General features: G+C 39.4%; 2 protein-coding genes across 2 annotated transcripts; both read right to left on the bottom strand.

Moving 5' to 3' along the window:
* Positions 1 to 3,472: 3,472 nt before the first annotated feature.
* On the bottom strand, positions 3,473 to 7,785 carry LOC118427272 (glutaminase kidney isoform, mitochondrial-like). Its single transcript, XM_035836957.1, has 3 exons — positions 7,598 to 7,785; positions 5,267 to 6,724; positions 3,473 to 3,834 (listed from the first exon to the last, which is right to left on the bottom strand). The coding sequence occupies exons 2-3, from the start codon at positions 6,712 to 6,714 to the stop codon at positions 3,528 to 3,530; spliced, it is 1,755 nt and encodes a 584-aa protein (XP_035692850.1). The 5' UTR covers positions 6,715 to 6,724; positions 7,598 to 7,785; the 3' UTR covers positions 3,473 to 3,527.
* A 2,127-nt stretch (positions 7,786 to 9,912) lies between these two features.
* On the bottom strand, positions 9,913 to 14,195 carry LOC118427273 (bifunctional arginine demethylase and lysyl-hydroxylase JMJD6-like). Its single transcript, XM_035836958.1, has 6 exons — positions 13,516 to 14,195; positions 12,985 to 13,148; positions 12,589 to 12,689; positions 11,907 to 12,089; positions 11,203 to 11,400; positions 9,913 to 10,037 (listed from the first exon to the last, which is right to left on the bottom strand). Exons 1-6 carry the CDS (start codon positions 14,006 to 14,008, stop codon positions 9,935 to 9,937), a joined length of 1,242 nt encoding a protein of 413 aa, XP_035692851.1. The 5' UTR covers positions 14,009 to 14,195; the 3' UTR covers positions 9,913 to 9,934.
* Positions 14,196 to 14,966: the final 771 nt, after the last annotated feature.

Genomic DNA, 14,966 nt, shown 5'->3' with positions numbered 1-14,966 from the left:
CCGGGTATCTCACTGTACTGTGCAAAATTGTGCTAGGAAATTGCACCAACTTTGCAATTTTGCACTAATTTTCTCTTGCAGTCACACTGTTGTGTGATGCATTTGTGTACAAAGCCCAGATGGATAGGTCATTGCAAATCACAGTGTTGCCACTGAATTGAAAACCAATGTTCAATGGTTGAAAATAAATAAGAGATTTAGTGATAAAAGGATGGTCACTTACGATAGTTTGCACACAGATAAATTCAGATTGCCATTTTGTGAATTACAAAATTGAAATTTCAGGTGATAATTGATAAATGCTTGGCGCAGTTTGGTGCAGTTCAGTGAGATAGCTGCTTCTAGTGTGTTGTTTAAAAAAAAGTTTAAATGATAGGCTAGTAGCCAATGACAAAGGGCCTTACATCTGTGTTGAAAATGTTCACCTGTTCCTCTTGTCATGTTACCTGTACTCTGGTTGGTTGATATTTTAGTGTTTTAGCATTAAGACCAAATATCATATTATTAGATTTACCTGTTTTTATTTCAAGACATCTGTTAATATTTCGGACAAGAGATGCTAGGGCCTGACTTTAATATCTAATGTATACTTTGTTGAGCTGTTAACCAATGGTGAAATTTACTGAAGGAAATTAATCTATGCTAAAAAATAGAATATGCTGCTATGCTCTTTGTGATACATGTAAGACTGTGCTTGTTTTACGTGAATATAACGCTTTATTACAAGATAGCATATTGGTATGTATCCTATTTGAAATTTGCAAAAATACTACACAAGTCACAGTATTTGCTTGTCAGGCAAGCCTATACTGTCTGAATCATTATTTGAATATGGTACAAATTGAATACAGATTCCCTTTATAATAAAAGTTTGTAACTAACCCTGATAACAATAGATGTCCACCTGCTATGTTCACATGCTAGAAATGAAAAAAAAAATATTTTGTTTGTCAGGGGAATGTTCTCTTACTATCCGACTTGCAAAAGCTATGATTTGACATCATTGCCAGTCAAACCAATGGTAAATTCCACCTTGGTTAGAATAATATTTTGTTTCTTCTTCTAGTTATGGAAAAGGAAGAAAGTATGTGCTGGTACACATATGCTGCAACAGAATATAAATCTATTGGAAATACGATATACATTGATGAGAATGTTCAATATTGAAATGTTTTAGCATATGTTCAAAGAAACTTAAATCAAACCAAACTCTTTGTAGTCTATTATTGCTTAATTGTTGATTAGACTATGAGTGAAAATTAAAGATGTCTATTGTGTTATATGAACAAAAAATTAAAAAAAAACAGTGAAGTTTGATATCCTTCTCTTTACTGAATGTTCCCATACACATAGTGTAAGCATTCAAGTTTCACAATGGATTTAACAACCTCACATTGGGAAAGCAAAGTGTGCTGCAATGCCAAGCACAATCAATAGAGGGCATGCAGCTATAACTGACTTTGGGATATAAAGGGGAAAAAACACATAATATATTCTTTCCTATTTGAATGTTTCCCAAACATGAATGCAATATTCTTACTCCATTCTGTTACAATGACTTTGTTGACATGTATGCAACACACTATGCAATAGTTCACCCACACATTAACAATCCAAAAGATGCTACACTATACATAGTCTTTCAGTGTCATCCTTTAGAGTAGGGGAGGGTGGGGGTAAAAACTTGAGGTAATATTGTCTACTACATGTACTAGGTAAATGTGTTTTGAAGTGTTTGATTTGCATGGCATAACCATGTATTACATTGGAAAGTCCCGTTGCATTAGGTTGTTTTTCCCCAGTTCAAATGATACAAGTGTTTCAAGCGTTTGCTTCTTGAGGCAAATGAACCAAAAAAGGGAAGAGTCTTTCAATCTAAGTTTCTTTAATGATTCCCATGTCTGGTTTCAAATTTACCAGACTGTTCTAAGTACATCAAGTGTAGCCAATCAGCAACAAGAATTCACAGACATGTGACTCTGTATCAGGTTTGAGCAACATGACAAGACTTCATGGACCAGTTACAAGTTTGAGTGATATGGCAATGCAGACATGGGTGAAGGGTACAAGCATAAGGGACAAAATTTGTCCAAAATTTTTCATTTCCACTCACTATTGTAACCCAAGTAAATAAATAACAAACACATAATATAATACTCTGTAGTAGTATGACATACAGGCAGAGCTCTACATCAATATAAATCATAGACATTGTTTTTTATACCTTAAACTTAAGGAAAAGAACAAAACACAATATAACTTGAACTGATAACTTCCTGGCTAGGGCTGGGTATTGGTACAGCATACCGGTACAAAACCGGTTTTTCTTATTGGACCGGTCCAGAAAAACCGGACCTGAAAAATTAGGTGGACCGGATGTTGGACCGATTAGAAAATTAACATATTATTTGATCAGGCATTCACACGTTTTGGCGCTTGCAGTTAGAAGAAAGTGACAAGAGTGAAGTAGAGTAGAGTTTATAGTAATTTCTACCAAGGTTTACAGTCAATCGTACAGGTGCAGTTAGCGTTATAGGATTTTAAAATGCCAGTGTAAGTCTAATATTCCACCAAACAGATTTCTTTGTAGTGAAATGGACCATTGATATGAGTCATAATGAATCAGGTCCAGGTTCAGGTCCGGACCTGGACCTGATCCTCTGGACCTGAACCGGACCTGGACCTGAATTTTCTGTACCGGTACCCAGCCCTATTCCTGGCAATAATTCAGCAGCACCATATCACACCAGCAATATATCACATGGCAGACTTAACTTTTTCCTACATACAGTTTGATGGCTAGAGCCACAATGTTATTTCTTTCATGACACTTGCAATTTCTTACACTACACCAACTTGCACATAAGCTTTCTTAAAGGCCACAGTCAAGATTGATCAACTCTTAACCACAAAGAATAATTAAAGCTTGAAGGACACAATTCTGTTACACAGTATACCCTCTTACAGTTATTGCTCTGTTGAGTGTTAAGTACTATTCTCCACCCATAGCTTCAATATTAGTGCAGCAAACTTTCAGATAGATTCTAACATTCATCCGTGGATACAGCTGTCATATTTTATATTCTAAACACCTTGGGATGACCTTTTCTGTTTGATTGATTGCTGATTGTTCATTTGATCTTTGAGAAACGAGTACAGATACTTTTTGTCCATTTTGGTATTACTAAGAGAAAACACTCATCTTAAACTGTGTGGTAAGGTGTGTAAGTATCTTGCCAGATCTAGATTGGGATAAGCTTTTCTGTTTGATTGATTGCTCATTTGATCTTTGAGAAACAAGTGCAGAAATTTTTTCTTCATTTTGGTATTACATATAACAGAGAAAACACTCATCTTAAACTATGCGGTATGGTGTGTAAGTATCTTGCCAGATCTAGATTGGGATAAGCTTTTCTGTTTGATTTGATGTTTGAGAAACAAGTACAGAATTTTTTTTCTCATTAAATTGGTATTACATTTAACAGAGAAAACACCCATGTTAACTGTGTGGTATGATGTGTAAGTATCTAGCCAGATTCTTCTTTAGCCTTGAGTAGTATCTCCTCAGTTTTCTTGTGTCCGAAGCGCACAGCATCGCCGAGCGGTACCTGTCCCCACCTATCCTGCAGGTCATGCCGTACCCCACACTTCTCCAGAAGGAACCGGACCACCTGAACGTGGCCCTCCGCCGCCGCGATGTGCAGCGCCGTGCGACCGTCGTAGTCCGTCACCTCCATGTCCATGCCGAGCATCACGCAGCGGCGCAGGGCGGTCACGTCACCGTTGTACGCGGCAAACAGGATGTCGATGATTTGCTGACTGCGACTTTCATCCCTGTTTGTGAGAACGAAGGAAAAAATCAATCAAATCTTATTTGACAAACTATTGCAGGATAGCAATGTAAACAATACCGAGCTAAAATTAGGAGAAACACGGTGACTGCATTCGTAAATAATTTCATCAGGTTGGCAAATACTCATATAGTAAAAAGTTCTTCAAACACAACCAACTGAAGCTAGTACTCACTTCCAACGTTTTGATGTCTGTCTAACCCTGATGATGATGTCTGACAGATATCAAAATGCTGGAAGTGAGTACTACTTTGGTTGTGTTTGAAGAACTTTACTATATGAGAAAACTACAGTTTGAAATCATAATACGTATACTAGTAAATATTCTGTTTATGTCTTCTTTCAATCACAGTATGTTGTTTTCCAAAACATGACTTTCCCTCCAACACATAATCACAATAGTAGTAGTTGAGCTAAAACGTTCCAAATTCTAATCCTGTGGTCCATAACTAAGATGATTAAACATTGCACATACTGGAAGGTCCAAAGGGGAATAATTGAATCATTAGAATGGATCTTAAGTGACATAAGTGGTATCATATACAATAATTGGAATAAGACTAACTTACAAATGAAAAATGGGATTTATTTCAAACAAAGAAAGAAAGATACTCAAGAAATATGACTATCAATAGCTTAGAAAAAAGGAGGATTTTTAGCTTAAGTTTAAGAGAAGACAGAATTCCTACTTACTTGAATGATCTTCCTCTCATAGTGTATAGGCTTATTTCAAGAATGCACACACACATACAAATCAGTCTGGTTACTTTGAATTCAGAAAGACACCACAGATGGGGAAAATCTTAGTTATTGGCCTCCAAGTGGCTTTTTTCAGTACTACAGCAGAATGTCTGGCTTTGATAAAAACGTGAAACTTTCAAATATCTTTTTGAGAGCAGGCTTTTACAAATGGTACTACATTTGTATATTTAAATTGTAAATTAACCATACATTCAGTTCTAAATTAACATGATTTTCCTGACCACAAGTGTCTTTCCAAATTTACAGTCACCAATATTCAATGATTAGTACAGAGACAAACACATAATCAGGACAGCTTATCTGTAACAACATGGCTAATCTGTGTCATTGTCACAAATTCAATTGTGCTAAGCATTCAGCATAAACTATTATATATATACATGTATGAAATCCATTCTCCTACGCAGATTCGAACCAGCATCATAAAACTCCACTTCGTCCACTCCAGTACTAGTCTGTCAAAGTTTTCTGACGTGGGTTCATCTCTGTGTAGGAGAATGATGAAGTCTAGTTGTGATGTTCATATATAAACAGGCACAATAGACAAATAAAATACACTGTTGTAATGACAACTGCAACTTTGAACTTCTGATTTTATGTTAACAAAGTAATACCATGTTTGTGAGTTAAGATGCTGTCACACAAGCACTTACCTGTGCCGTCTCGGATCCAGTTTCTTGGACTTGTACTTGAGGTTGTCGTAGTGGTGAAAGTTGAAGGTGGAGACCAGTTCCTTGCAGAAGTGCAGACCTCGAACACTGTTACCTGTGCTATCTAGGGGTGGGCTCCAAACCATGATACCCATCACACTGGGCACCACCAACATGATGCCACCGCTAACTCCAGACTTCGCGGGGAGGCCGACTTGGAACGCAAACTGTCCTGAGTAGTCGTACATTCCACACGAGTGCATGAGCGACAGCGTGTGCTGAACCGCGTCCGGATGGAACACCAGCTCTCCCGTTAGTGGGCAAACACCACCGTTTGCTAGTGTAGCCGCTATGATTGCACCGGACTCGCATGTTATGTCGACCGAGCAGTGTTGGAAGTATAGATCGAGAGCTTCCATGAGATCTGTCTTTGGTGGGAAGCACTTGTTCTCCTTTAAGTAGTAAGCTAAGGCAAAGTTACGATAGCCCGTGGCTTTCTCTGACAGAAAAGTGGTGTTGCTAAAGCCTACAAAGTCGTCGCCTGCAGCTGCTTTCAGTACCTTCAGGATGTGGTCGAATCTGTCTGCTTGATGATCCTCAGGTTTGATGAGAGAACACAGCAGGATGGCGCCCGAGTTGATCATTGGGTTGAAGGGCTGATTGTATTTGTTCAAGGCAATCTCATTGAAAGGCCTCCCGCTGGGTTCAGTTCCGACATATCCGTGGACAGTTTCGGCGCCAAGCTCGCTGACCGCTGTTGCGTACACCAGGGGCTTGACACAAGACTGCAAGCAGAAGGGTTTGTCGCTGTCTCCTATTGAATGTCGCTGGCCGTCAACCGTACACAGCGCCACGCCCCACAGGTCAGGACTGAAACGTGCCAGCTGCGGAATATAATCCGCTACTTTGCCTCCTTTACGCGAGACACTCGACCAGTACATTTTGTCAACATAGCTGGAAAATTCACTAAACTTTGGTATAACAAACTTGGACTGGAAGGCCCGCCCGATAATTACGATATTCTCCGTTATGCACTTGCTGAAGCTTTCGCGATCGAGAAACGAGCTGTGGGATTCTTGTAGCTTGCGCAGGTTGGCCATGGTTTCTCTTAAGCGGGGGTCGTTTTCCCAAAGGCCGACTTCTCGCAAGGCCTTGTGGAACTCTGAGATGGGAACATGACCCTGTGGATTACATAGCAAACGGAAGACCCAGTCTTCCAACTGGGGGAGGGAAGAGATTGTGTTTGGTCGACTTGAGGGCACAAACTTAGTGGAAACCGTATCTTCTCCATTTGTGTCATGTTGTGTTGGTGTATGTTGTGACAGATGGTCAGGTGGCTTTGGAGGGTCTCCTGCTTTGCTTGACATGAGGCATGATATCTGCTGACATACTGGGAAGCATCTATACTGCCGCTGTGCGGTATGGTACAGGGTGGGCCACAAGCGATGCATGGCTCTCAATCTGTAACATACAAGTTGAAGTGGTCCCAATTACTAGTATAGCTTTGCCAAGTACTAAGCTTTTGTTGTGTAGCAAATAGGTTCTTTTTGATAGTCTATTAGTCCTTGACCTAAATTCGTACTCAATAGCAATGGACTTTATTGTATGGACAATGCAACGTTACGTCCTGTATTTATCACCCTAGAGTCCAATAAAGCAATGGACAAGAATAGCCCAAGTTGGGATATTGACCTGCCATAGGTGGTTTTGTTTGGCCAGGTCAAGCTTTTCATATGCTAATTGTTTACCTCAATATACTTAGTTTACATATTAACTTAGTATCATGATTATCATACCTGTCCCATATTGTGGTGACAAGCATGCTATGTGGCACAAGAGGAATGTGGAGGGAGCTGGATTTCTTTTCTGAGCAAGCAGGTATCCTCAAGGAGGTTTAAGCTGGTGTCCTGCGCATTTTGTTTGTTACCTTGTCATTAACGGGCTATGAGCAAATATACGATTGACATACTTTCGAAAAGGTCAAAACACCTCCTTGACATGATAACGCCATACGCCGTATGAAGACCTACACAAGACAAAATTAGTATTCCATGTCATAAAATGCCACTTATTCTTCAGGCCTTCAAATTACATTTCAAGAGTTAGACAAATGATTTTGCCGTCACTGACAGTTCACCCCCCTCCCCATCTTAACCTACATTCTCTACAAACGCCGGTGGTGTCAAAACGTCACATTTCGCTTGTTCCTTCCGCAAATAATGTGTCAGTGATGTGTTGTTGGTTACCTGGATGTCTTTAAGACGCTTTTCAAGCCCTGAGAAGTCTGTAAATGCTGGTTTAAGGGACAGTAAGCTAGTTAAGTGAAGAGCTTACCGGGTCACTCAGGTCCCCTCTTCGACCTGCCCGCCGCAGCAGACGATATGTGCACACACCCTCTTTCAGGGCGACGAAACGCAAATCTCATCTGTAGTTTCCGCACGAACACATAAAAATCTGACTGTGTATGAAAAATCTTTACCTAGATTTAAATCTAATGAATTGAATATCACAGACTACAATGCCTTTAAAGGGGAATACAAAAAAAGGAAAATAATTGTTAATTTTTGCCTGTGTCCTTTCATAGATCTCGATCCCAGGATATGAACGTCATTGTCAGGGAACGAGAATGCAGTACTCAAAGCAGAGGTTTGATTAGGCACCGGATTGTTTTGAAAGCCGTCGAGCGGAAAACCTCACAAAATGAACATGATAAAAGGCCAGACAAAAACGCATACAAAGACTGCTAGAACAGGATGGAGCCTAACCTCCTCTTTGAAAGTAAGAATACACGACACCAACAATTTAGAAGATCACGACCCAGCCATCCTCTTGGCTTGCCAACCAAAGTACTAGTATTCACTCACAAACAGATAAACAAATGCATCACACATCACTAACATGTTAATGATAAAATCTCTACATTCCATCTTTATTGCAAATTCTGCCAAACAAAATAAACTGAACATTTGTATCACCAACTATTCAGATCTTCCTTTAAAGTTTAATATCGTTAAATTTCCCATCTCTTCTTGCAGACATTTCTAAATATATATAGTTAGTGGTAACAGCTTTGTAACAACCCAACTGCACTAATAACAAATGTAACATTGACCATGTGGGTCTAATGTGCTATGTGTATTGTTGAGATGTTTTTCATTCTTGAAACAGAATGTTACACCAGTCAATACCACGATAATTCAAATCAGGTAGCCCCACAACTAGACTGAATGAGAGATACTTCCATAGGCCTAGCAGCTATTTGTGATTTTCCTTCAAAATGCCTCTGCTGTACAGGTTCACAACCATAAAATACACTATTGAACTTAGCCTCAAGCCGGAAACTTGACAACTATTGCAATCTTTAACAGCTTACGGGGTTTTAGATTTCCTTCAATGGCATTTACATGGCACAAAACATGAATCTAGCACTTCTATCATAAGCCCTTGAATTGCTTAAAGAGTGTACCAACAATACATACTGGAAACATCCTATAGAGTACAGTTGATATTTCAACAAACTTTTGTAGTGCAAGATCTATGCTGAATTTACCCAATTACAGACCAATACTGACTGTCCATCACAATTGAATTAGCAGTTCAACCAATGAGTGAATGGCAATTAGTGGTTCCACCAATGAGAAAGTGGCTGCATTGTCTATCAAATATTTGCATCTTTAATTATTTTTACTTTGCACTTCTAGTTTTATCCAGGTGGATCAGTCCTTAGTCTTGAATTTGAGACAAATCTGTTATGTTACATTTTGCTTGTAACTTGTTGCAAAGGAGAAAAACTACACCTAAAGATGCTATATTTCCTAGTACAAACAGTAGGCTGAGTACGTATTTACACACGTTTAATCATGAGGTAACTTTCAATTAAGACAACTGATGATAAAATGTGTTGAGAGCTGGTGTTCATGTAACTACTTGGGACGCACATAAAGAGGATAATATGGTAACATCAACTGCTATTTCTATTATAGTATTAGAACATTCTATTTTTCATAAAATGAAAGAATCATTGACCTCCGAACCATTCACTCCTTATACTATTATCACTGTACCAAAATGATTCACAAGTCAATACCGTCAGTAACCATATCTTTTGTACTAACATGCAACTCTGTTCCATAATACAACATTAAGTGTCAGAATCTATATGCACTTTTCATGGTGCTAGTGTACATGTATGCTGAACCAAGAGTGTACTATGAACACATAGTTAATAGTACTGTATCATTAATGTAAAGTGGTATGAATTGATTGTAGCCTAAAAATCTAATAAAGAAAACATATTTCCAATCAAATACAACAGTCCAAATCATGACATCCAATACTGCAATCATTCTAAAGTCCATATAAGATTTTTGTCTTCAAAGCTTTAACGTTAAATGCAGAGAACCTTAATATATGCAGTATTGACATACGCCACTACAGGAACTCAAAGCTATACAAGTAGAGATCTTTCATAATACATGTAGTTAACGTTACTAGTAGTTAAATCAACTCCTTACTTAAAGAACATGGCCTGCAGCAAAAATAAAACTGTAACATCTGATAAGCATGCAGCTTTCTATAAATCTGTGGCCGGGTTTCTTTGTTCTGTAGTCAGAGTAGGTCAACACTGTCGGGTAAGTTGTCTGATTTTGTTTGTTTGTTTGTTTATTTGTGTCATCTCCTGGGGCTGCCGGAGTGGCTGTGGTGTTCCTTGTTCTCGCACACGTCACGAGCCGTGTCCTCTCCGCAACCACAGCGCCGACGGCTAACAGGCGACCTGGGGTAAACATGAAAAAAGTGAAAATCTGTGTATATACTTTGTATATTCATGAAGGTTAGACATTCAAGATAAACAATATTCAAATATAATTCAATCTCTACAACTGGATAAAAAATGGAGATTTATTTCCGGACAGTTTGAGTGACATTCTTAGGAGCTGGTGGATTGACTTGTTCAACCAATTTTCCAATTAGTTGTATTTGTATTGAATTGTTTTGCCAGTTCATTCTAGTGGCGCTGAAGAAGAGTGATGGATGTCACTCGAAACATCCGGAAGTAAATCTCCGTTTTTATCCAGTTGTAGAGATTGCATTGTACACTTTGTACAGGAATAAACTGAGTTAGGTCTTAGGCCTGGGTTGGAAAAAAAGGCAATATAAAGTAGACTATCCACCTTAAAAGGGCTATCAGTATCATAAAAGAATTAGCCCAATAGAATTTTTCTCTCATGGCCTCAATTGATATACAAATATATGTTCACTACAGTACTGCATTCTGGTCAGAAAAAACTTGCTACACTTCCCCAATGTTTCTTACTATTCACCCACTTTTGTTTTCTCCCAAAAATAAGATTTGAAACACTATAGAAAAAGGGGTTGCTTTTGGCAAGACATGGTTGATGAAACACCTAGTCTACTGTGTAAGTGTATCGCACCAAAAATGGTCACACTGAATTACCTGAAAACCAAGACAGACACCGCACAAAAATCGCTTTGCCACACTTTCAGTGAATGAATGCATGAATGAATGACAAATAGATAAGTGAGTGATAGGAAATGAATGGGACGTACAAAAAGCAGCAGCAAATACAAAATGTAGACATAAACAATGCGTGCAAGACCACAGATACAATGCTAACAATAGTGTATATATATCACTGATACAATATACGTACAATACAAAATTGTTGGGTTTCTATCTAACTAAGGGTATCAAATATGTTTTTTGAAAAGTTGAATACCAAAAAAAAGGAAATAAAAGTATCAAAATGTACTGATTTTGATAAGTTACTTGATACTCCATCAAGCCAATCAGCTAGCTTGATAGAAACATTTTCAAACTAGCCAATTCACTGACTTTTCACAAACATGATCAAACCAGCCAATCAGCTGTCTCATTACAAACAAGTCCAGACAGCAATATGGTTACATGAAGAGCTAACCTGGAAATGCGTCTCTGTCTCTTCCTGCTGTTCCCGCGCTCTTCTTCCGAGTCGCTGTCGGAAGATGACGACGACACAGAGTCCGAGCTTGAAGAGCTGCTGTCGCTTGATGAGCTGTCGGACGCGAATCCAGTTTCCTTCTTCAGATCAACAGCATCCGCAACATCCGCCAACTCTGGACGATGCTGTTTCAGAGCTCTACAATGCAACAAAACAACAAATGGACTTCATTAGCCAGGCCTAGCAAATATCACATCTGTTGCTGACCTTACTTCCTTTCTGTTATAATTTTACCATCACTCCCTTTTATGCTTTTGAGCAAAGTACCTATGTATGCCTATTGCCTATATATTGCATTTATACAAGGTACAGACGGTCGGTATGTAATATACAAAATGTACATGAAGTAAGTAAAAGGCCAGTGAAAACATTTAGGATTCACCAATGCAACATCTATCTGTGAATATTTTTGAGACCAAGCAGGCTGGGGTCTGGTATCCAGGCTACATTTAAGTTTGTTTGTTTGTTCAGACCCTTGTAGTGCCTGCTGGCACATAAGGCAGTAACTTTACTTAGCTTGCTGTTTCAGTAGCAGGGAATATTCTTACAGGGAGGGGTTGCTAGCCGTTGAGAAATGAAATACTATACGGTTGTCTAAGTGTACATATAAAAGATTACCTGAGGATGTTTCCATCTAAACCTACCTGTACCATTTCTTGCTGAGTTTGGGCCTGCCTCGGACCGTTTTGTGCCAGACGATGGGGAAGTTGACGGGGCTACAGAAGTTCTGTGTGATGGCGATGGTCGTGTCCAGGTTAAGTACAACATGCCACCAGCCACCTGGTACAAACACTGTGTCTCCTGGGCCCTGGAGGATCTCCAGTGGTCTGGAACATTATGAAAATTAAATCAGCATACTAGTATACATCATGCATATGGAAGCTCATCTGTGTTGGGAGTAATCATAGTACAATGATAAACTTCCTTCCAACACAAAAGTACACATGGATCAAATTTTCAACGACCACTGTCATCTTCTTCAGGATCAATACTGATGACCAATCACTTCGGAACGTAAACTGTAACTGATCTGTGCATACCTCTGTGTTGGAAGGAAGTTTAGCATTGTATTATGATTCAGTACAGGTATATACGTCATGTATCAGTCATTACATGCTAATTATATCTATACTATAGCCTGTGTTTACCAAATCATTTTGTAAACACAGGCTATAGTAATTAGTATTAATCTCCCCGAGGGGGCGGGGGGGGGGGGAAACTGCCAGGCCAGCCACTAGGAGATTTAGTCAGGTTAATTAATCTACAATTCTATAAGCCCTTCTTCTATACAATGGACATACAAAAGAGTTTAGATTGGTTGCATACCTGTACTGTTGTGGCCATGTGGGTTGTTGTGTACGGGGGTAGACTCGCCTGAACCATGTGATGGCTTCATCTTGCTGCTTCCCACCCTCTTGGGATGACACCTTGAGAAAGGACAAAATGAAATTTATCATATATGATAGGTACATGTAATATGTACTTTACTAAGGTGTTTACACCTGTACCTTTGATATACTAATACTAATAACAACCCTTTGGGATCACAATAAAGATGTGCTTGCCACACTGATTCTTGGAAATGGTTCAGGCTCATATCTTTCATTTCGACATTTGCTGTCACACAGGTATGACAGAAATCAAGATTCATCCTTATCATGACAATAAGGTTTCAGTTTGACACCTTCATGCATCTACCAGCTTTAACATCAGTACTAGTACCTTGACAAGTTCGCGAGGTGCACTAGTGGGAAACAAGCACCATCTCTTGTGTCCGACCACGAGGGCGTTCCACGCGCTCGTACCCAGCGGGTCGATGTGGATGCCAGTACCCGAGCGAGCTGGACCAATCACCATCCACCTGTAGGGAGGTCGTTTGGGTTCACCTGTAGAAACAACAGATTTGTTATATATATATAATACAATTACACAATATCATTGTTTTTCATTTCTCGCATAAACAATGATTTCAACAATGATATTGCACTCCCAAAGAATATAACATAAACCTTGGCCTTGCAATTTGTAATCTGGCCTAAAATATCATAATATTACAACAACAAACAAGTTAATATCATAGTAGTAATAAGATACATTGTAGATTGTTATTGCCATTTTATTGCCTCAATTACATATGCATACTTTTTCTTGCTTACATATGCCAAAGATATGCTTATAACACTTTTCTGTAAGGTGCATAGATAATCTCCGAGCAGACGTTTGAAAGACACAATTTGCCACCCATGTTCCTACCTGCGTATTTGAACAAGTCGTCACTGAAGAACGTAGGGACTTCGTAGTCTGTCAATAGTTTCTTTTTCTTGGTATGCTCCCCAAAGCTGCTGTCAAATATATACAGTGGGCTATCGTCCTTGTTAGTCTCACAGTATTCTACGTAGTATTTCATCTTCATCTTGACGGAGTAGCCGTCGTTGTCTTCTCCGCATTTGAACTTCTGGTTGCGATATTTTCGTTTCAGACGGTCAAGCGTCCACTTTTCCTTGCCTCGCCAGTCGTCCTGAGCGTGCGTCAACACCACAGGTTTGTACGGCCTCTCGAAGCGCTCCACAAACTCCTCTGCGGTCAGAGATCGGACGTCTATCCGCTCGACATTGTCGTTGACCGTCTCGTGAGAAAGGTCGAACGTCTCACAGAGGTTTTCCGACGACCACTCTCGGCTGCCGCGAAGCTCGGGTCTTGCCGCCTTCTTAGCTTCCCGGATCCGTTTCCGACTCCTGTGGTTCATTCTGGCGAATGAGGTCTAGACACCGAGCTTACAGTTGTACGCAATTAGATGTAATGTTATTGTGAACGGTAAGGAAATTTCAGAACATGTCTGAGAAAAATATTTAGCAGTGCGCCGCCATCTTGATCTTCCTCTCACCACGCTTTCACTCTCGTGCCCAGAAGATTATGCAATAATCTCTCATCTCCATCAATATTGGTCAAGATATCAATATAAATGATGAAATTTAATGAAAATGTAAGATATCGACACAGTTTTCTGGGTTATGCATACAGGAAACTTGTTAAGAATATGTTTGTTGAACATCTTGGGCACGAGATTATCAAGCCTCGCTTTAAAACCTTATCGTGGTGACGTCATGCACACCGTGGCGCGAATTTTGAATGCTGGTTACTTTGTAAAAAGAAGAGATTAGGGAAGACTCGTATGAAATCCAAATAATCGTTACTCGTAGATACGCTTGACCCGTACAGACTCAAAAAAATGTATTTTATTATGCAATTGTGATAAAGAAACCCTTGTAGTGTCAAAATTTGCCTTGGTATTCCTTTGTACAAGCCGGACGTGCTTCAGAAATGACTAGTCGACTAGAACAGGGTTGCTTATTAAAGTATTTGCACAAACCCTAGGAAATTCGTACAAATACAATGTGATACGCATGAATCACTATGCGAAAAAGCACGAATCTCATGAAAATTGCTCGAATCACAAAAGGTCTCTTGGTTCTACACTAAAATCTGTTTCCGGATTGCATGCGTTGTTGGCGATTTATGAGTATTTAAAGTTACCACCTAGTAGCCGCGACCTAAAATGAAGATTTTAGAAAAGGGCTTTCAAATAGGCCAACCAAGGTGACATTCGAAAGGTCTCTTGGGAGAGAGTTGTAAACTGAAATCCGTTTCCGGATTGCATGCATTGTTGGCGATTTATGCGTGTTTTGAGTGAGTTAACCACGACA

This window comes from Branchiostoma floridae, chromosome 12, assembly GCF_000003815.2.
Source record: "Branchiostoma floridae strain S238N-H82 chromosome 12, Bfl_VNyyK, whole genome shotgun sequence".
NCBI classification, from domain to species: domain Eukaryota; kingdom Metazoa; phylum Chordata; class Leptocardii; order Amphioxiformes; family Branchiostomatidae; genus Branchiostoma; species Branchiostoma floridae.
Note: the sequence above shows the minus strand (reverse complement) of the source record. Positions and strands in the feature narration are given on the sequence as shown.